This window comes from Dendropsophus ebraccatus, chromosome 2 (assembly GCF_027789765.1).
Source record: "Dendropsophus ebraccatus isolate aDenEbr1 chromosome 2, aDenEbr1.pat, whole genome shotgun sequence".
Lineage (NCBI taxonomy): Eukaryota > Metazoa > Chordata > Amphibia > Anura > Hylidae > Dendropsophus > Dendropsophus ebraccatus.
The window spans coordinates 97,583,757-97,605,994 of NC_091455.1; the positions used below are offsets into that span (position 1 = coordinate 97,583,757).

At 41.6% G+C, this 22,238-nt stretch overlaps 1 protein-coding gene across 1 annotated transcript in view; it reads right to left on the reverse strand.

Moving 5' to 3' along the window:
* Positions 1-22,238, reverse strand: part of BMP6 (bone morphogenetic protein 6) — a 178,063-nt gene that overhangs the window by 15,026 nt on the left and 140,799 nt on the right. The window contains exons 3-4 of the mRNA XM_069958045.1: positions 9,442-9,590; positions 6,017-6,214 (exon numbers count right to left, since the gene is read on the reverse strand). Coding sequence (XP_069814146.1) covers positions 6,017-6,214; positions 9,442-9,590 — 347 coding nt within the window. The remainder of the gene's footprint in view (positions 1-6,016; positions 6,215-9,441; positions 9,591-22,238) is intronic.

Sequence of the window (22,238 nt, forward strand, 5' to 3'; positions counted from 1 at the left end):
ACGTCACCTGGAAAATGTTGTCCTGGTGCGATACGGGGTCCCTCATATCCAGAAGCGCTGGGTCCGCTCCATGGCTGCTAAATATTAGGGCGCTATTACTACTTCTGATATGTTCGGATCGTGCCGCAAGCTACAGTAGCTCGGGCAGCGAGGGACCGGAAGAGGGGGTGCTGGTATAAATGTTATCCCCGTACAGGTGGTGGTAACCTTTATCCAGCAGTGGGAAGATCAGTTCCCGGACGATCTTCCCACTTGTTCCGAGGATGGGAGGGGAGGGGGCATCTGGGGCTGGATTCGGGTGTTCCTTCCTACATACACTCTAAGGGTACATGCACACTGCGGAATCGCGACAGATAACCCTTCGTGCATTCCGCAGTTGGCACCCGCCGGCGGACTGATGCAGGCGCACGTCTCCGTCCGTGTCATAGACTCCATGCTATGCACGGGCGGATTCCGCTCTCCGTCCAACGTGTTCATTCTTTGGATGGACGACGGAATCCGCCCGTGCATAACATGGAGTCTATGACACGGGTGGAGACGCGCGCCTCCATCAGTCCGCCGGCGGGTGCCAGCTGCGGAATGCACAAAGGGTTATCCTTCGCCATTCCGCAGTGTGCATGTACCCTAAATCTGTAAGTGTACCCAGAGGTACTCTCACAGAGTTTGTAGAATTTCACACCATACCGTCATCTCTTATTGGGACGGTACTGGCGGAAAAGACGTGTCTGGGGGGCAGCGTACGCTACGCTACCCCCAGACACGTCACTGGATGATGAGGATGAATGGAGGAAAGAACGATCCCCCCCATTCATCCTCACTGGCTGTTTCGGTGTCGGAGGCAATAATAATGTATCCCTCTGACGCCGAAAACACCCTGGGGGCCATCTTTATATGGGGACTAGTATATGGGGTATGTAGTGGTGTAGTGTCAAACTTTATTCAATGTAGTGTGGTGTAATGTAGTGTTTTTTACGTGTTTTTTTTACAGTAAGTATAAAAAAAATCTACGCCAACAAAGGAGTTGCTGATAAATGCCGCACTTATGTGCGGCACTTATAAGCAGACCGTGGCAGTAGAATATAGAAAAAAAACACCCTACGCCAAAAAGGAGGAGTTGCTGATTAGCAGCGCACTTTTGTGCGATGCTAATCAACACTCAGCGGCGATAGGGTGCGGGAAATAGAAAAAAAAAATTGGGGAAAAAAAAAAACACTTTTTCTATATTCTGAATATCCCTGTAGCTGCTGATAAGTGTATTACACATATCAGCCGCTAGGGGGCAGCAGAGCGCAAAATCCGGAAAATGACGAGGCTGGAGCCGAAAATAGCCGAAAGAAGACGACGAGGACCGCCGGAAAGACCCGAAGACCGAACGGAATGACGGAGGACGCCACGAACCCGGAAGCCGCCGATCAGGAGCCCGGGACAGGTGAGTAATGTACAAATACCTGCTCTGGACCCCTCGGCTACCTAGCTGAGGGGTCCAGGGCAGGTATTTACTATTTTGTGGGACTCTGATCGCCGTGCCACCGGCCCGATCGCCGTGAACGGCCGGCCGACCGTTCACGGCGATCGGGCCGGTGGCACGGCGATCAACATTACTTTTTACAGTAATGGCGGTCGGTGCCGTCCTCGGAAAGGTTCCGATCGCCGCTATTGGCTGATCTGAATTGATCAGCCTATAGCGGCGATCGTAAGCACGGGGGTGTTAACCACCCCCCGTGCCGAGAAGCTATGATGGCCTGCTATGATTTATAGCAGGCCATCTTCCCCGACCGCTGTGTGTGAACACGCAGCGATCGGGGAAACATCGGGCGTAAATTTACGCCCTGATGCGCTAAGTACCAGAGCGCCAGGGCGTAAGTTTACGCCCGATGTCGTTAAGGGGTTAAACAAACTCCTAATGTTTTGGAAAAAGTTCAATGTGAAGGACTCAATTTGAAAGTGTCTTTGTGACAAGAAGCAGCTGCTGCTTTTGCTAGTTGCACTACTTAAAAAGAATTCATTTATCCCCTTAAACATCAGATACAATTTAAGGCTGGGTTCACACTACGTATATTTCAGTCAGTATTGTGGTCCTCATTTTGCAACCAAAACCAGGAGTGGATTGAAAACACAGAAAGGCTCTGTTCACACAATAATGAAAATGAGTGGATGGCCGCCATTTAATGGCAAATATGTGCTGTTATTTTAAAACAACGGCTGTTATATTGAAACAATGGCCATTATTTACTGTTATATGGCGGCCATCCACTCATTTTCAACATTGTGTGAACAGATCCTTTCTGTGTTTTTAATCCACTCCTGGTTTTGGTTGCAATATGAGGACCACAATAGTGACTGAAATATATGTAGTGTGAACCCAGCCTAAAAGGTCATTGCACTTTCTTCAGCCTTTTTTTTTTTTAGTTTTCCTCCGCCCTCCTCCTCTAATGTTCTTTTATGCTAGAGGTAGGGGATGGAGACTAAATACTATAATGTCTCCCATATACAACACAACCAAGAGAGGAGATCCCGCTCCGCAAACCCTCAGATGCAGCAGCATGCAGGACATTACATGGCAATGTACACTATCAAGAAATGGGATTAGATGTAACTGTGGTGTGTTAGACTAGATAGTCTGCTCAGACAGAGATGTTAATGTTGTGACGCCAGTACTTGTCCAGCACACAGGTGTGATGTTGGTACCTGCTTGTTTGTGTGGCTAGCTGCATTCCCCAAAGGTCGGTAACTTCCTGGGTTGTAGTGGGTCCCTTGGGCTCTTATCACAGTAGTCTTGAGTGGTGACTGACCCACCCAGACTATTGTTACCTCCACCCACAGTCCAGGTAAAAATAACCCAAGGTGTGCTGTGATGTGAGTATGGGTGCTGGTGTGTACCAAGTATGACAGAATCCCAGTGTTTACAGTAAAACTGTTCCATTTTTTAAAGTCTTCAGTAGTACAACACACTTTTGTAGAATAGATGAATCTGTATCAAAGATTTATCTATTCTACAAAAGATTTATCTATTTTATAAAAGTGCTTAAACTCGTTGTGCTTAAGGAGGTGCTTAGAGAAGTAGAGCAGAAGAAAGGTAGTTGTAGCGAGGCTTAGAGAGGTGAGTAGAGGAGAAGAGTTTGTCGAAGGAGCCCCAACCCAGTGTAGCTGTGTACTCTGCCGGAGCTTGGAGAAATATACTTTGTAGTGAAAAGTGTACTTGTAGTTGTGTTTATACTATGTCTGACCACCTTGTGCCCTACAGTGTCCAGTGACCTGTCCTGTCAGGGTACTAATAGCCCCAGCCATGATTATCTGGGCATAGCTAAATGTCCGGGGGTGTCCCATTTACCTGAACTGATAGGATACGTAGACCTTCTTTACGGTAGCTTTGTCCTATCCAGGCTAGTTCCTCCTGTACTTAGGATACTGGCCTGCGCTATTTAGACGTGTTCTCAGCGTGGGTTAGGGTGTTCCTGGACTCCTCAAGATATAGTAGAAGTACTGGAAAGACTGCTGGTCACAAGCTGCATCTATACACACTCGTGTCTAGACTAGACTGCACTTTGTCCCTGTCAGGGGTCCTGGCATAAGCCGGGCCCTGGCTTACCTACAGCGGGAACAGTAGGTTTTTGCTTCTTTCCTCTAGAAGAATCTGGATACGACTACACTTCCTCCACCATGTAACTCCTCCTACAGGGGCCTAAGTGAACTTCCCTGTAAGTGGTGGGGATGAGTGTGTGTATAAGAAATATAATAGGTTAGAAGCAGAGAGCACCTTCTATTGGTCACTAGTAACACATGGTACATATAAAACATTAACCCATGACCTTCCTCAGCTGTGCAATATATAGGAATACAAAATACTGACATCTAGAGGTGAAACTGTAAAGTACCCTCCATCACCACTTAACCTGAAAAAAGGAAGCTTTTTGAGGGGTGCAAAGGAGAGGTAAAAAAAACTACAACTGCAACTAACTCCTCCCTTCACTCCTTATAGACTTTTGTAAGCAGCATTAAACCTGATCCATCAGTGAGCTGACAGTCCTTGTTGGCTCTGATGGTAGATTTTAGCAGTGAACGAGTTAAGGTGGAGGATAGAGAAAAAGACTCCAATATTTGGAAAATGGAGCATGGAGAATAGTACAGTTTCTTATTCTTGCTTGTACTATTCATTTATACAAAGTACATTTATCTATGTGTATGTGTACATTCTATTTTACTAGAAAAATTGTGTAGCAGACTAAGAGAAGATGATGTATGTTTACCTCCAAGAACAGGACCTATGGGATCAGGATAGCAGGCTTTTGGACAAGCTTTCTTAATCCTACAGGGCACGGTCTAATCCCATCACTTACTCTAAACTCTCCAGTGCTGATCTCAGAATGTAGAGATTGGCATAGAAAGGGATCACATTCAGAGGTTGCAGACTAGCCGCTTAAAGCAGAGGAGACATATGTGTTGTATTATAAGGACACTGGGCCTCAGTTGTCACATTCACAGAACAGCTACAGTATTTTCATTGTCTATAACAGTGATTTTCAACCTTTTTTGAGCCGCGGCACACTTTTTATACTTAAAAAATCCTGGGGCACACCACCAACCAAAATGGCACAAAATGACACTAAAACAGTACATATTATACATATAGTTAATAATATAGATTCTAAATGTATTAATACTCACTCAGTGTGAAACCTGGGCCTGTTTTCTTCTCCCCCCTGTGCTTCTCTCCTGTGCTTCTCTCCACCATACTTCTCCCCCCTACTTCTCTCCTGTGCTTCTCTCCACCATACTTCTTCCCCCTGCTTCTCTCCTGTACTTCTCTCCCCCGTGCTTCTCTCCTGTGCTTCTCTCCCCCGTGCTTCTCTCCTGTGCTTCTCTCCACCATACTTCTCTCTCCCCTGCTTCTCTCCACCAAACTTCTCTCCCCCCAGCTTCTCTCCGCTGTTTCTCTCCCCCATCCCCATGTTTCTCTCCCCCCTGCTTCTCTCCCCTGTTTCTCCCCCATCCCAAGGTTTCTCTCCCCCATTGTTTTCTCCTGTTTCACAGGGGCACCATAGTTTGAGGAACTTTCCCCGCGGCACACCCGACCATGTGTCGCGGCACACTAGTGTGCCACGGCACACTGGTTGAAAATCACTGGTCTATAACAGCTAATCACAATGCAGATTTCACTGTGTATTGGCTGTGATGCTTGTATGGGCACTGCTGTAGGAGTGGCTCAGTGGTTAGCACTGTAGCCTTGCAGCGCTGGAGTCCTGGGTTCAAATCCCACCAAGGGCAACATCTGCAAAGAGTTTGTATGTTCTTTCGGTGTTTGCGTACAAAAAAAAACATACAGATAGGTTAAGCGCTGCGGAATCTGTGTGCGCTATACAAATAAAAACATTATTATTATTATTACTCTGTGATGGGTACTGCCCTATGGTCATCGTTATATGATGAATAAAATAAAATTTCAACTGCAAAAGTGTAGTATTTGGGTCCCAAATAAGACAACTGTGAAAAATGTAGGTAGTATTTCTTCAATTCTTTTCAGCTTGCCTGTAGGTTTCCTATACTTTTGTACTGGTACATCACTTTTGTCCATTGTCCACAGCAACTAGAGCCCACTTTTATAATTTCTATGGCTGTTTACTAGTCAAACTGTGGTTACATTATAATACATATCCTCATTCATCCTCATCATTCATCTACAATGCTATAAAACTGTTCTTCTTACTAAGCCAGGTCAGAACCATTACAGACACTGGCTGCAATGAGATAATGTGGTACACCTTTATGGCGTGTTTACACAGAGAGCTTTATCTGACATATTTTTAAAGCCAAAGCCAGGAATGGATTTGAAAAGAGGAGAAGTCTCAGTCTTTCCTTTATGATCTGTTCTGTTTATAGTCTGTTCCTGGCTTTGGCTTCAAAGATCTGTCAGATAAATCTCTCTGTGTAAACGCACCATTAGTAAGCCTAACTAATCTATTGTTCTTTAGAGTATACCATAAAGTATAAAATAGAAATTGATACAAAAACGCCCTACCTGTTACACTGGACACTTTTGATACATCTTGGGAATGAGAGTAGCGGTTACGATTCTGGTTCTTGCGTTTGCTTGTTGCAGATCTAGCCGTCCTCAGGTGAACCTCACTTGCTTTAAAAAAAGCAACCATGAATGGCTGCTTGTCATATGGGCCATCTCTGCCAACCAGACCTGCGGCTTTTGTGTTTACATTTTGACCTGGAACCAAATGACAGAAATTATTAGTGTCTATTAGTGAAATACTGTATATGTATATACACACAGAAATATCCAAGTGAGTGGTCTTTCTACATATAACCATAATCAAAAATAACTCTAAAATATGTTCTCAACCAAATGTATAGTGGAGGCAAAAGAAGGTATTAAACACTGACTACCTCTATGAAGCCAGCAATGTATACATTTAGACAACTTTACTTTTTTCTTCTTTTCCTTTTTCATTTTTTCAGTTCTGTTTTCCAATTCATGCAGTGTATTGAAAAATCTTTAGCTGCTGTTGCTGGCTCTTATTGTAACTTTATGTATATCCATATTAAAGGGATTATACAGCATTACAAATTCTGTAGATCGGTGCTGCACACCTCTTCCCACTAGGGTAGGTGCTCTGTGGTCAGCAGGTTCTTCAACCAAGATACTCGTATAGGTAGTAAGACTACGGCACTCTTTGAGTCATGCGGATGTGAATATTTATTGTATAGTGAATAAATACAAGATTTTACTCCAACCGTTGTACCATGTGAGCTCACATGGTCTCTTGTTCTCATTCCTATGGTCTATGGGGCTTGCTGTAAAGCAGATCTATAAATGCTGTTAAAACAATTCAAGCAAGATGGCAAACTGAACATGTTTCAGTATCTGACTCTGATCAGAAAAAAAACCTCATAAGCTGTAAGTACTTGAATACTGTATAATGTTGGTTGGGTTTCATATCTGAGAATTCTGCTAAGTCTGGAGCAAAGGAAATATTGTAATAGCTTGCGTCACTTGTAGGAAACTCTTTGCTAGCGCTGACACAAGATGTATCTCAGATATGTTAAAATGGATTATGTGGATTATATATTGTTTTACTTTGTTAAACATTTAACAAGGTGATGTTTTCTGTACAACTTTTGCAGGCACTTGATTTTTAGGATATGTAGGCTTAAAGTGATATTACCACCCCCTTTCCATATCAGGAGTTCTCAGCACCATTCTTAAGTGTCACTGTCGTTATAACTTTCAAAATCTAAATCAGCAGTAGATGTGATATACAGCAAGTCTGCAATATACATTCATTTTTTTTGGTTATCATATAAAACACGGCACTTCCTGTTTTCAGACTTTTTTTTCTCAAAAAACACAAGACACGGTCGGAAAACAGGAAAACCTGAGTATCCCAGGCCATCTGAGCGCTTACAGAGAAGGCAGTCATGTGACTGATGGACACATTGAGCCCTGACTGTCTGTATTGGCCGGAATTCCTGTGTTTAGTCAGTTTTTTTCAACCAGCACAAGTCAGAAAATCTGCCTCCAGGAGACTGGACCTGGATTTCTGGTAAGTTCAGCTTTGTCTTACCGCATGATAACAGCAAAAAAAAAAAAAAAAAAAAAATGTACATTGCTTTATTTTACATCTTCTGTTGATTTAGCTTTTAAAAGTTATAACGACAGTGACACTTTAAGATTATATTCTATACATTTCATATCTTATCATATAAAGGATTTCTTGGTGGTCTCTCCCCTCAAAAATGCATGTTATTGGTGGACAGTGCCATGTGGGCGGGGCTTCACAGCCATTGTGCCCCATATCCCCACCCATTGCATTGGTGCAATAGGTCCCCCCACCTCTGTGACACTATCACTGTTTAGGCCCGTCCATGGGGCCTATGTCTCTCATTTGGCCCATTCTGGTGACACTGCGGGCCAAGGCACAGGTATCGTCATGGAGGGGGTGGTGCCTACAGTGCAGCTGTAGGCAGAGATAAAGGGCACAACAGCCATTAAGCCCCACCACTACAGCACTGTCAACCAACAATAACATGCATTTTTGAGAGAAGAAACCACCAAGAAATCCTTTATATGGCAAAATATGAAATGCCCACAATATAAGTTTAAGAATGGTGCTAAGACAAATAATGTATTTTTGTTTTTATAGCATTTGGAGATATTTACTTTACAGCTTTACTTTTAATAATCATTTTTTACATGTATTTAACCTGCTGATATGTTCCTATAGGGCAGTGTTTCTCAACCTTTTCAAGCCAAGAATCCCCATGTGATGGATGCTCTAGCCGGGTGCACCAAGAATGTGATCGGTTAGAAATGTTGCCTTAATTAGGACAAGATCACACTGCTGCCATAGGCTCTGTATAAAGTCTCTGTCAGCAGTTGATTCTCAGGTCCCCCCATAACAATGGGACTGACCTGTAGGGCCCAGCAATAATGCTCAGGTAAGGTCAAATACTAATGCCCCCCGTAGTCTATAATAATGCCCTCTTTTCCAATAATAACAGCCCCTGTGGCCAGTAATAATGTCCACCCTGTAGCTAAATGCAATGCTTCCTGTAGCTAGATATGCGCCTTGCAGCTAGGTATGCCCCTGCAGTCACATATGACATATAAGTCAGGTATGCCCAATGCACCTAGTTATACCTCTTGAAACCAGGGATGTCCCATTTAGCTGGATATGTCCTAACCAGGTATGTTCCTGATATGCTCCCTGTAGCCAGTTATGTCCCCTGGAGCTGGATATGCCCCTTGCAGCCTGATATGCTCCCAGTAGCTAGATATGTCCCTTTCTGTTTGGTATGCACCCTGCTGCCAGATATGTCTTTTCCAGACAGATATGTTCCCTGCAGCTGGATATGGCTCTTGCTGTCAGATATATCCCATGGAGCTGGATATGTCCCCCTGCAGCCAGATACCTTCCCCCATGTATCCAGATACCTCTTTAAGTAACCAGATACATACAGTATGTAAAAAAGTAACCAAAGTGAGAATAAAATTGTGATTTAAAAAAAAAAAAAAAAAGTTGACTTTGGGCCACTAATCTCACACTCATATGGGTACTTTTTCCTGATTTGAATAAGTGGTGTTTTCAAAAGGTTAATTCTTTAAATATGCTACTTATTCAAATGATGCCAATTTTTACACCCAGAACCAGTCCGAAGTATAAATCACAATTTTGTTCTTGCTTTGATGGCCATTTTTATGCCAACCACTGGGTACTTAACAGGGCCGGGTCCCATACAGGCAGCGGATCCGCTGAGTGTATGGGACCCATTCAGCTTCACAGTACAGGATTCACAGCGGATTTCGCTGCAAACTCGCAGCGTGAAATCTGCTGCGGATCCGGTACGTGTGAAGCTACCCTTAATATAGATGACTCGCTCTATGAAATCCTAACACAAGGCAATTCACATCTAAGGAATCGAACAAAAAATTACCATCTCTGGTCTCCACGCTAAGCTGCAGTCCAAGATTGTGTCGTGGATTCATTACCCATAAGTTGCTGGTTGCAGTAATGTCAAACTCTAGCCATCCTTCTTCCGAAGCCCACACTGTCTGGGTATCCAGGAGGAAAACATCAGTCTCTCTGTTAAAAGAATGAGAAGCAATACCAGTATTTAGTGTTAAAGTTTAACCCAACTTTCAAAAAGCTTTAAACATTGAGACATGTCAGAAACTTTTATCAGGCATCTGGGTGCAGAGACCCCACCAATTGATAAAGTAGAAAAAGAGCTAAGCTAAGTGCAAGCTCTTCTTCCTTGCTGAAGACATGCTCATAGAAAGTTAATAAATCTGTCTTTGAGGAGCTGTGCTAAGCGCTTCTCCCCTTCCTTTTAACAATTGGTCAGGTTTCTGCACCTGGACCCCAACATATCAAAACTTCTGGCATGTCTGGACGGGGTTAAACAACTAGATGTGCATTTCCAGGAGAAAATACATTGTGCTTGAAAAGAGTGCCCCTTTAACAGTGACTCCCCTTTAGGGTGCCTTCACACCTACCGTATCCACAGCGGATCTCACTTCTGCGGATTCTAAGCGGGAACCGCTGCGGATCCGGTATCAATTCACCCCTATGATAGCACATATTCGCAGCTGATCAGCTGATCTGAGCGGGACCGGAGCCGGCAGCCTCACTGCAGCCGCGCCGCCGAGCGGGTACTGTATGCTCTCGCTTCGAATCCGCAGAAGTGAGATCCGTTGTGGATACGGTAGGTGTGAAGGCACCCTTAAGAGAAACTTTAACCCTCGATACCCTCCCCCGCTGTCCCTTTAGGAGCGACCAATGTACTGTGTTAAGCCGTGCAGAAGTGCGCTGGCCAGGGGAGACGCCTAACATATGCTATCTACTGGACGGAGAGCTAACAAACAGAGGGATTACCTAAAGTGGGATGGGGGAGAGGAGCGGGGCCCAATCAAAAGTTTGCTATGGGGCCCAGCCCTTTCTAGTTATGCCCAACTACTATGTTCTGAGTTTCCACAACATACCAGGTCCATTAATACTTCCAGAACGTGCTTGTGTTATAGGTACTTGTACCTTGTGAATTTGGATTTGCATGTCTGTTTTCTTATTTGTTTAACCCCGGGACCCCGGCAGCGTGTGGCATGGCCTGACTGCCGGAATGCAGTCAGGTCTTCGCTCTTCTGATCAGAAGATCGCAGATAACAATGGTCCCTGCTATGCTATGGCACAGCAGTAATCAGTGTGAGGAATCTAATGAATGTATGTAATAGTTCACTAGGGGGACTATAAAAGTGTAAAATAATAAATAAATGTTTTACAAAATGCCCCAAAGCTCCTCCCTCAATAAAGGTCTAAATACCCCCCTTCCCATTTTATAAATAATACACATAAAAATAACAAAATAAATAAACATAATATATGTCGTAACGTGTGTAATCGTCCATTCTATTAAAATAAAACAATATTATTCCCACACGGTAAATGGCGTGAACAAAAAGTGGTAAAAAAAAACGCCAGGATTGTTAATTTTTTATTACATTTTATATATATAAAAATTAATAAAAAGTGATCAAAACATCTCATCTACACAAATGTGATACTAATAAAACTAGAGATCATAACACAAAAAATGACACCTTATACAGCCCTGTAGGTGATAAAGTAAAAGCGTTATAAGAGTCACAATAGGGCCATTGTAATTATACCTATTTGCAAAAAAAAAGTTTTACTGCTAATAACAATAGGAAAACAGTAGAAAAACTATGTAAACATGCATATCGCTATATTCAGACTGACCTATAGAATATAGATAGCATGTCAGTTTTACCGTAAAGTGCATTACGTAAACGCAGATACCCCCCAAAATTAGCAGAATTGCATTTTTATCCTAATTTCACCCCATAAATGATATTTTGGGGGTTTCTTCATTAACTTTATGGTAGATTAAAAGGCGCCAATAAAAAGTACAGTTGTTTCTGAAAAAAACAAGACCTCATATGGCCCTGCAGATGGAAAAATAAAAGAGTTATAGCTTGAGACGGCGAGAAGGAAAAAACAAAAATGCAAAACTGAAAATTGGCCCGGTCCTTAAGGTCATTTTAGGCTCCGTCCTTAAGGTTAAGATACTATAATTCTGATGAGTACTTAATTACCATGGATATGTATTTTTTCTATCATGATGACTACTCTATTATGTATATTCTTTGTTATATTTTCAATTAAATTGATTGCCCCATGCCGACACTGAATGAAGCAGCAAGGTACGTTTGACCACCACTCCATTAAAACATCTCACTGTGATCTTGCAGTGAAAAGGAATGGAGTGCTCTGAAACCCCTAATTTTAGTCAATAGTGGGGCTCTCAGTGGTAGGGGTCAGACACTTTTTTTTTTACCCAAGGTGTATTTATGAAATAATTATGTTCAAAATATAATAATAATAATAATAAATTTATTTGTATAGCGCCAACAGATCTCGCATAGTATATATATATATATATATATATATATATATATATATATATATATATATATATCTACACACACACACAGGTCTTCAAGGGCATCTAATTAAATGTAAGATAGTGATCTTCCAGAACTAATTAAAAAGAAGAACATTTTATCTAATAAAATTAATTTATCTACACCTTCTCCTCAAACTCTCTTTAATTTGGTGCCCTTGAGGACCAGTTAAGTTATATACACTACACAGAATCTACTATTGTGTGTGGGGTATGCACATAACTAGCACACTCGGTCACCAGATTGATCACTAATCTACTTCTATTTTTTTTTTAAATGTTAACATTTTAAAAACATGTTCTGTCTGAACAGAATGTCTATGAAGCACCAGCATCACCTTTTCTCGTATATATGTATGTGTCAGAAAACACGAATTAGGCTTCAGATTTATTGATTTGAGAAGTGTCAGAAAACATTATCACGCTTGGCATGCCAGAGTTCCTAACATATACCATGTTAGGATGTCTGCCTAGGTGGTACACTGGTACTAATCATTTAACCCTATAGTGCACACTTTTTACCACAATGCTGTGACAGCATACTGCAGTATCTACAAACAATATACAATATATACTACAAATATGTGCACTGAGCTCATCATAATGAAGGGGCTGAGAACCACCAGCTGAATTATGCTGATGGATCCTAAGAATGTACTATACGCAGGAGGGGGTTGTGGATGGTTGGGGTGTTCTTTTGCTGCTGCATCTGTTGGCTCAGCATTCCGAACAGAGGTAAAGGACAATGAGGAATGGAGGTGGTAGAAAAGCAGTAGGGAAGGTGGCACGCAGATTGTGCCAGGCTAAAGTACACAGTTGTGTACTTCTAAGACTGGCCCTGTTCTAATTCAAATGTATATAAAGCTGCAGGGGCGTAGCTAGGGGTTCAGCCTAGGGGGGGGCGAGTGAGTCTGAGTGGGCCCCCAACCAAGGTTACCCATAGGAAACCCCAGCAGGTGACAAGGATTTCTGAATAATAAAGGGAATATTGTTCTACATTTCTGATAGTGAATAAGAATAAAGAGCCGTGTAAGAGGCTTCTACATCTGAAATATAGAACCGCAAAAAAGTAAAAGGGCTTAAGATTAGAAAAATATAGCTACCTTCTTCCACAGACAGCACCACTCTTGTCCTCAGTTTGTGTGTGGTATTCAACTAAAGTGAATGGAGCCAAGTTGTGATACCACACACAACCTAAGAGCAGGGGTGGCGCTGTTTTTGGAAGAAAACAATTATGCTGTTTTTCTTTTAATTCTGGAGAACCCTTTTAACCAGATTATCTTTGCCTAAAAATAATAGTGGTATAGGTAATAAGCTTTTAGACATCTATCTATCTATCTATCTATCTATCTATCTATCTATCTCCTATCTATCTATCTATCTATCTATCTATCTATCTATCTATCTATCTATCTCCTGTCTATCTATCTCCTATCTATCTATCTATCTATCTATCTATCTATCTATCTATCTCCTATCTATCTATCTATCTATCTATCTATCTCCTATCTATCTATATCCTATCTATCTCCTATCTATCTATCTATCTCCTATCTATCTATCTCCTATCTATCTATCTCCTATCTATCTCCTATCTATCTATCTATCTATCTATCTATCTATCTATCTATCTATCTCCTATCTATCTATCTATCTATCTATCTATCTCCTATCTATCTATCTATCTATCTATCTATCTATCTATCTATCTATCTCCTATCTATCTATCTATCTATCTATCTATCTATCTATCTCCTATCTATCTATCTATCTATCTATCTATCTATCTATCTATCTATCTATTTCCTATCTATCTCCTATCTATCTCCTATCTATCTATCTATCTATCTATCTATCTCCTATCTATCTATCTATCTATCTATCTATCTATCTATCTCCTATCTATCTATCTATCTATCTATCTATCTATCTATCTCCTATCTATCTATCTCCTATCTATCTATCTATCTCCTATCTATCTATCTATCTATCTATCTATCTATCTATCTATCTCCTATCTATCTATCTATCTATCTATCTATCTATCTATCTCCTATCTATCTATCTATCTATCTATCTATCTATCTATCTATTTCCTATCTATCTATCTCCTATCTATCTATCTATCTCCTATCTATCTCCTATCTATCTCCTATCTATCTCCTATCTATCTCCTATCTATCTCCTATCTATCTCCTATCTATCTATCTATCTATCTATCTATCTATCTCCTATCTATCTATCTATCTATCTATCTATCTATCTATCTATCTATCTCCTATCTATCTATCTATCTATCTCCTATCTATCTATCTCCTATCTATCTATCTATCTATCTATCTATCTATCTATCTATCTCCTATCTATCTATCTATCTATCTATCTATCTATCTCCTGTCTGTCTATCTATCTGTCTATCTATCTATCTATCTATCTATCTATCTCCTGTATGTCTATCTATCTATCCATCTATCTCCTGTCTGTCTATCTATCTATCTATCTATCTATCACTCCATCTGTCTGTCTGTCTACCTCTCTGTCTGTCTATCTATCTCCTATCTATCATCTATCTATCTCCTGTCTGTCTGTCTGTCTGTATGTCTGTCTATCTATCTATCTATCTATCTATCTATCTATCTATCTATCTATCTATCTATCTATCCATCATACTGAGTACAAATGCTGGAAAAGCTGGGTGACCTCCATTATACTGACTACAGGATACTGGAAAGGCTGGGTGACCTCCATTATACTGACTACAGGATACTGGAAAGGCTGGGTGACCTCCATTATACTGACTACAGGATACTGGAAAAGCTGGGTGACCTCCATTATACTGACTACAGGATACTGGAAAGGCTGGGTGACCTCCATTATACTGACTACAGGATACTGGAAAGGCTGGGTGACCTCCATTATACTGACTACAGGATACTGGAAAAGCTGGGTGACCTCCATTATACTGACTACAGGATACTGGAAAAGCTGTGTGACCTCCATTATACTGACTACAGGATACTGGAAAAGCTGTGTGACCTCCATTACACTGACTACAGGATACTGGGAAGGCTGGGTGACCTCCATTATACTGACTACAGGATACTGGAAAGGCTGGGTGACCTCCATTATACTGACTACAGGATACTGGAAAAGCTGGGTGACCTCCATTATACTGACTACAGGATACTGGAAAGGCTGGGTGACCTCCATTATACTGACTACAGGATACTGGAAAGGCTGGGTGACCTCCATTATACTGACTACAGGATACTGGAAAAGCTGGGTGACCTCCATTATACTGACTACAGGATACTGGAAAAGCTGTGTGACCTCCATTACACTGACTACAGGATACTGGGAAAGCTGGGTGACCTCCATTATACTGACTACAGGATACTGGGAAAGCTGGGTGACCTCCATTATACTGACTACAGGATACTGGAAAAGCTGGGTGACCTCCATTACACTGACTACAGGATACTGGGAAAGCTGGGTGACCTCCATTATACTGAATAGAAGATTCTGGAAAGCTGTGTGACCTCCATCATACTGAGTACAAGATGGTCCCAGAGCTGTATATATATATATATATATATATATATATATGGCTCCTCCTGATTATTTGGTCATATATATACTGTATATAGCTGCTGTGTCTGGTCAGTGGTGTGGGTGGGTGGTTGTGTGTCTGTGTCTGTCTGTGTGTTGTCACTCCTCTCACAGTACCTGACACCTTCCAGCGCTCAGCAGCCTCACATACTGTCAGAGCTGCTGCTGGATGACTTCAGTCCCTCTCTGGCAGCCATGGACGCAGGATCCCTCCAGCTGCTGGTCCCTCCCCACACATGTCTGTAGTGGCCGGGGCCTCCAAGAAGCCAACAGCACCTGGCAATAGCGGGCCCCCTCAGCTGTCGGATGCCGTGCCCGGCCAGGGCTGGATGTTTTTTCTGCTTCTTCCTCACACGCTGCTGCTTCTCCCCTCCCCCTCACTGTCCTACAGAGTGTGGTATGAGGGGGAGGGGCCAGCAGCAGCTTGTGAGGAAGAAGCAGGGAGAAGATCCAGCCCTGGCCGAGCACGGCATCCGACAGCTGAGGGGGCCCGCTATTGCCAGGTGCTGTTGGCTTCTTGGGGGCCCCGGCCAGGACAGACATGTGTTAAGGCTGTCTGCAAAAGCAATAGCTTTTGCAGACAGCATTAACTGTCTGAGACCTTAGTGGGCCCCTGCCTGAGTGGGCCCGGGGGCGACCGCCCCCTTTGCCCCCGCCTATTTTCGCTACTGACTACATACTGACTATAAATGTCTACCTCTTGAGGGATGCCAGAAACTGAATAAAGTAATACACTACCATTTTAATTACATCTTTATAAATATTGGCAGAAAGTCAAATCTTTCAATTAAACAGGTGTTAAAACAATGGGCAAGCATCAGGAACACTTCAGTGGAATGTTAAAGTATGTTAATAAAAAAATCATAATCCACCAAAACCTTCAAAGGCAGCAAAGAATGGACTTCTATAATCTCCTTTTAATTGGAGTCTATTAGAATTGTTCTTAGATCTACCAAAAACAAATGGAAGGTGCATCAGGGCATTATAAAAATTCTATTTTGTTAGGTAACAAGATACAGTAGGCGGCCGTAACTGCTATAAACAGTGCTATATATCACCCTGGTCTGCTCTTGCACTCAGGGCTCTGCACTCAGGGCTCTCCAAAGTACGATATAATCACCTATAAGTACCTAAACATTAGGAACAATATGCACTGCAGTAACAATTTTAAATTGGACCAATTTTAAATTGAAAGTTGAGCATCTACAGTGTAGGCTACAGTAAGGCTTAAATACTCTTACAATGGCTTGCGACAGTCGACAGTCCATGGTGTGCTAGTGGAAGTGAGTTTTCTTCAAAGCTGGAGCCCAAAAAGGTCTGGTCAGCCATGGACTGTAGGACAAATGAGTATGGCAGAATCAGCTAGAGAATGAAGCTATAACTCTCCATATTTTATAAAAGGTGGTCCTGAGAAGGGGAGACTCTCCTTTAACAAAGCTTATGGCCAGGGGTTGTTAGAATAAAGCAACCCCTTTAAATGCATATATTGCATTCCCTAAGAATGCAATTTCTGTAACTGTAATTTATTAATATACAAGAAGAAAGTTGACCCATGGTGAACTTTTATTTTAAGGTTTAGTTCTACTTTTCCAGCCTATAGTTGAATATCCCACTGCTACTAAGTAGCTTGAAAACATGAGAAGCTATACTTTATCGTTATACTCTTTGGCACTTTTTTTTCTCCCAACTTTTGTTACATAAGCGATTTGGAGCCCTGAATGTAACACATATTCAGTACTTCATATGCACACAGTGGTGGAGGGCTCTAGAAGATTTCCTTATAAAATTTAGTTTAATTAAACGTTTTTATAATATACAAATATGTTCCGATAAAATAGGTTAGAACATATAGAAAACTGTTACAAGAAAGATTTAAAAAAAACATAGAATAAATTATAGCAGTAGATCATTACAGAGCCATTAATTATCTACTGCTATCATTTATTTTATGTTTATTTTTTGATCAAAATGGATAATTTTTTTGTGTTTTATTAGTGTTCACAAAAAAAGGGTAGACCAAATTTTTCTGTAAGTTAAAAGTAACCATTTAAAAAAGGATTTGTTAAGCGGACAGCAAAAATGCAGTGTGAACCCAGCCTAATTCAGAAGTAAAAGGATTATATTTGGCAATGATAGATCGATGATTTAGCACAATGAGTCATGTGCGCTCTGTTATCTCCTAAAGTAATGGTGATTGTGAAGGAGCTGTAATGAAAACGCCTTTCAGAAGTATTTAGTATAAAAGTCCCCTTTGAAAGGTCTGCTGAAATTTTCTTAGCATCAACTTTGTTTTGAGCCAAAATAAAATTGATAAATAACTCCCTGGATGACAATTAGTGTGATTGTAAATCCAATTGGTGTAAGGTCAACTCCAAATAGCAATCTCCCATCTCCTATTCATTTGTCTTGATAACTGCTTTGCTGTGTAAAACCGCACATTCCTGGGCAGCCTCATTGCCAGACAACAGCTTTAAATTTATGCAAAATTCCTATGAGCATCAAAGAAAGTGAAATATGGTTTAAGTACTTAACTAAATGTGACACGTCATGAACAGTATCCTTGTTTGCGCTGAGCAGCTGCTCTTAGTTGGCTTACATGTATCACACTAGAACATAACATAAATCTTCCAAATATCAAGCTGGCTGCTTCTATCTCTATACTTCCTTTTGTGAAGATTATGAGCACTGGGCTCCCACCAGACCCGAAATGACATTCCTAATGAATCACAGGGAGAAATTAAAATATGTATCTACATCAGCTTCTGCAGATGTTAGAACATCAAGTATGTTGATAAAATATCTCTGCTATTTTGTATGAAATGTTGAATAATATGCCATTTATGCAGGGACTCTTGTGAATTACTGTGTTGCAAAGCCACTTGACAAAGCTGTCAGGCCTGGATAACAGAGGTGGGGGGAGGGGGAGCTCCCCACAATGGAAATAGGCCTAATGGTCCATTTTACAAGGCAGTGTGTCAGCCAAACATCTTTTAACCCTTTCCTACACGAGGACGTAACTGTACGTCCTCGCGCGGGTGCAGGTGTTCAGAGCGGGGCCGCGCGGCGACCCCGCTCTGAACCGCGGCAGTCCCAGGTGCCGCTTGTAGCCCGGGACCGCCGGTATTAGCGGGCACGGTCCAATCGCCGTGCCCGCTAATACAGTAATCAGATGCAGCTGTCAAACATGACAGCTGCATCCGATTACTGGATTAAGCTTATCCCTGGTGTCTAGTGGCGGAGATCGCTCCTCCGGGACGTTATCCCGGAGGAGCGATCTCCGTGTGTGCTGCCGGCTGGGGACCGCTCCAAGATGGCGCCGTCCCCGGCTCGGCACTCGTTTACTTCCGGCTGCAGCAGCCGGAAGTAAACGAGTGCCTATCTCATGGATCTCTGCAGCGTATCTATGCTGCAGAGATCTCTATGAGAGATCAGTGCACTTATACTAGAAGTCCCCTAGGGGGGCTTCTAGTATGAGTGTAAAAGTAAAAAAAAAAGTGTTGTTGTCAATAAAAACCCCCCTCCCCTAATAAAAGTTTGAAGTAAATAAATAAACAAACATGTTTGCTATCACTGCGTGCGTAATCGCCCGATACGGTAAACGGCGTAAGCGCAAAAAAAATCCCAAAGTGCAAAATTGCGCATTTTTGGTCGCATCAAATCCAGAAAAAATGTAATAAAAAGCGATCAAAAAGTCGTATATGCGCAATCAAGGTATCGATAGAAAGTAAACATCATAGCGCAAAAAATGACACCTCACACAGCCCCATAGACCAAAGGATAAAAGCGCTATAAGCCTGGGAATGGAGCGATTTTAAGGAACGTATATTTGTTAACAATGGTTTGATTTTTTTACAGGCCATCAGATACAATATAAGTTATACATGTTATATATCGTTTTAATCGTAACGACTTGAGGAACATGCATAACAAGTCAGTTTTACCACAGGGCGAATGGCGTAAAAACACATTTCCCCCAAATAAAAGAAATGCGGGTTTTTTTTTTCAATTTCACCACACTTTGAATTTTTTTCTGGTTTCATAGTATACTTTATGCAAAAATTCAGCCTGTCATTGCAAAGTACAATTAAACGTACAAATGACGCAAAAAATAAGGGCTCATATGGGTCTCTAGGTGGAAAAATGCAAGTGCTATGGCCTTTTAAGCACAAGGAGAAAAAAACGAAACCGCAAAAACAAAAACTAGCCTGGTCCCGAAGGGGTTAAATCAACTGAATTAACAGGATCAATAAGTGTGCAGTCAACATTATAGTGCTCTTTTCTCTTCATTCTACAGTGGGTACGGAAAGTATTGATTTAAGTACCCCTTTAAATTTTTTGCTGTTTGTTTCATTGCAGCCATTTGGTAAGTTCAAAAGAGGTTTTTTTTTTTTGCTTATTAATGTACATTCCACACCCCATCTTGACAGAAAAAAAAAGAAATGTAGCTATTTTGCTAATTCATTAAACAAGAAAAACTGAAATATCACATGGTCATAAGTATTCAGACCCTTTGCTATGACACTCATATTTAACGCACATGCTGTCCATTTCCTTCTGATTCTCCTTAAGATGGTCCTACTTCATTGGAGTCCAGCTGTGTTTAATTAACCTGATTGGACTTGATTAGGAAAGGTACTCACCTGTCTATATAAGACCTCACAGCTCACAGTGCATGTCAGAGCACATGAGAATCATGAGGTCTACGGAACTTCCCAAGGAGCTCAGAGACAGAACTGTGGTAAGGCAGAGATCTGACCAAGGTTACAAAAGAATTCCTCAAGGTTCCTGAGCACAGAGGCCTGAATAATCCTTAAAGCGTAACTGTCATGTTTTGTTTTTTTATTGCAGAAATCAGTAGTATAAGCGATTTTAAGAAACTCTGTAATAGGTTTCATTAGCCAAAAAAGCCTCCTTCTGTACTCAAGAAGCAATCTCCCAGCCTCCCCCCCTGACTTCTTATCTGTGCATTATCAGGCAAACACGTCTTCATTACAGAGAAGCCAGTGAAGACGAGCTCTGCTCTCTCCATTGTAAGCCTATGAAGGGGGGAGGGGCCGAGGGAGATGAGGGAGCAGGAAGAGGTGACATAAAGGTCAGCTGTTTGTAGACTCTCTGGGCACCTAAAACGCTAAATTCAGGTGTCAGAAAGGTCAGTGCTTATCTATGAACTTACTGAGAGAAGATTGCAGGGTGTTGTGCTGTGCAGAAATCCTCCGTGCTCAGTCACTCCTAACAGCCCCTCCCCTCTCCATAGCCACATAATGGAGGCAGAAATCCTGCTTCATCTGATGTGAGGGGGGAGGCTGGGAGATTGCTTTTTCAGTACAGAAGGAAACTTTTTTAATACATAAAACCTATTACAGAGTTTCTTAAAATCGCTTGTACTGTTGATATTTAATGTTTTCAGAAAAATGACCCTGAAATGACAGTTACGCTTTAAATGGAAGAAGTTTGGGATGAGCACAACTGTTCCTCGACCTGGCCAACCAGCCAAACTGAGCAATTGTGGGAGAAGAGCCTTGGTGAACGAGGTAAAGAAGAACTCCAAGATCACTGTGGCTGAGCTCCAGAGATGCAGTAAGGAGATGGGAGGAAGTTCCACAAACTATCACTGCAGTCCTCCACCAGAGTGTGCTGAGGGAAGCCTCTCCTCAGTGTGAGACATATGAAAGCCTGCACACAATTTGCCAAAAACACATGAAGGACTCCCAGACTATTAAAAATAAGATTCTCTGGTCTCATGAGACGAAGATTGAACTTTTTGGTGTTAATTCTAAGCCGTATGTGTGGAGAAAACCAGTCATTGCTCATTTACCTGCCCAATACAATACCAACAGTAAAACATGGTGCTGGCAGCATCATGCTATGGGGGTATTGTTCAGCTGTAGGGACAAGACGAGTGGTTGCAAATGAAGGAAAGATGAATGGGGCCAAGTAAAGAGATATCCTGGATGAAAACCCCTTCCAGGGTGCTCTGGACCTCAGACTGGGACAAAGGTTCATCTTCCAACAAGACAATGACCCTAAGCACACAGATAAAATAACAAAGGAGTGGCTTCAGAACAACTCTGTGACCATTCTTGACTGGCCCAGCCAGAGTCCTGACCTAAATCCAATTGAGCATCTTTGAAGAGACTTGAAAATGGCATCCACCAACGTTCACCATCCAACCTTAGGGATCTGGAGAGGATCTGTAAGGAAAAATGGCAGAGGATCCCCAAATCCAGGTGTGAAAAACTTGTTGCATCATTCTCATGGCTGTATTAGCTCAAAAGGGTGCTTCGGTGTCCGGATACTTTTGACCATGTGATATTTCATTTTTTCTTGTTTAATAAATTTGCAAAAATATCTACATTTCTGAACTTCAAACTTACCAAATGGCTGCAATGAAACAAAGAGTGAAAGATTTAAAGGGGCCTGAACACTTTCCGTACCCACTGAAGATGTCCAAGTATTTAATATTTGTTAGGCCAAATGGTTACTTGTAAAAAGAAATGTAATACTAGAATAATGAATGGAACTAAGTAAACCCATTGCTGAATTTTTAAGTATTAGTAGAATTTTATTTTAAGACTTGGTTCATAAAATCAAAATACGACCATCATTTTGAGTGAAAATAAAACAATTTTTTAACAGATAAAAAA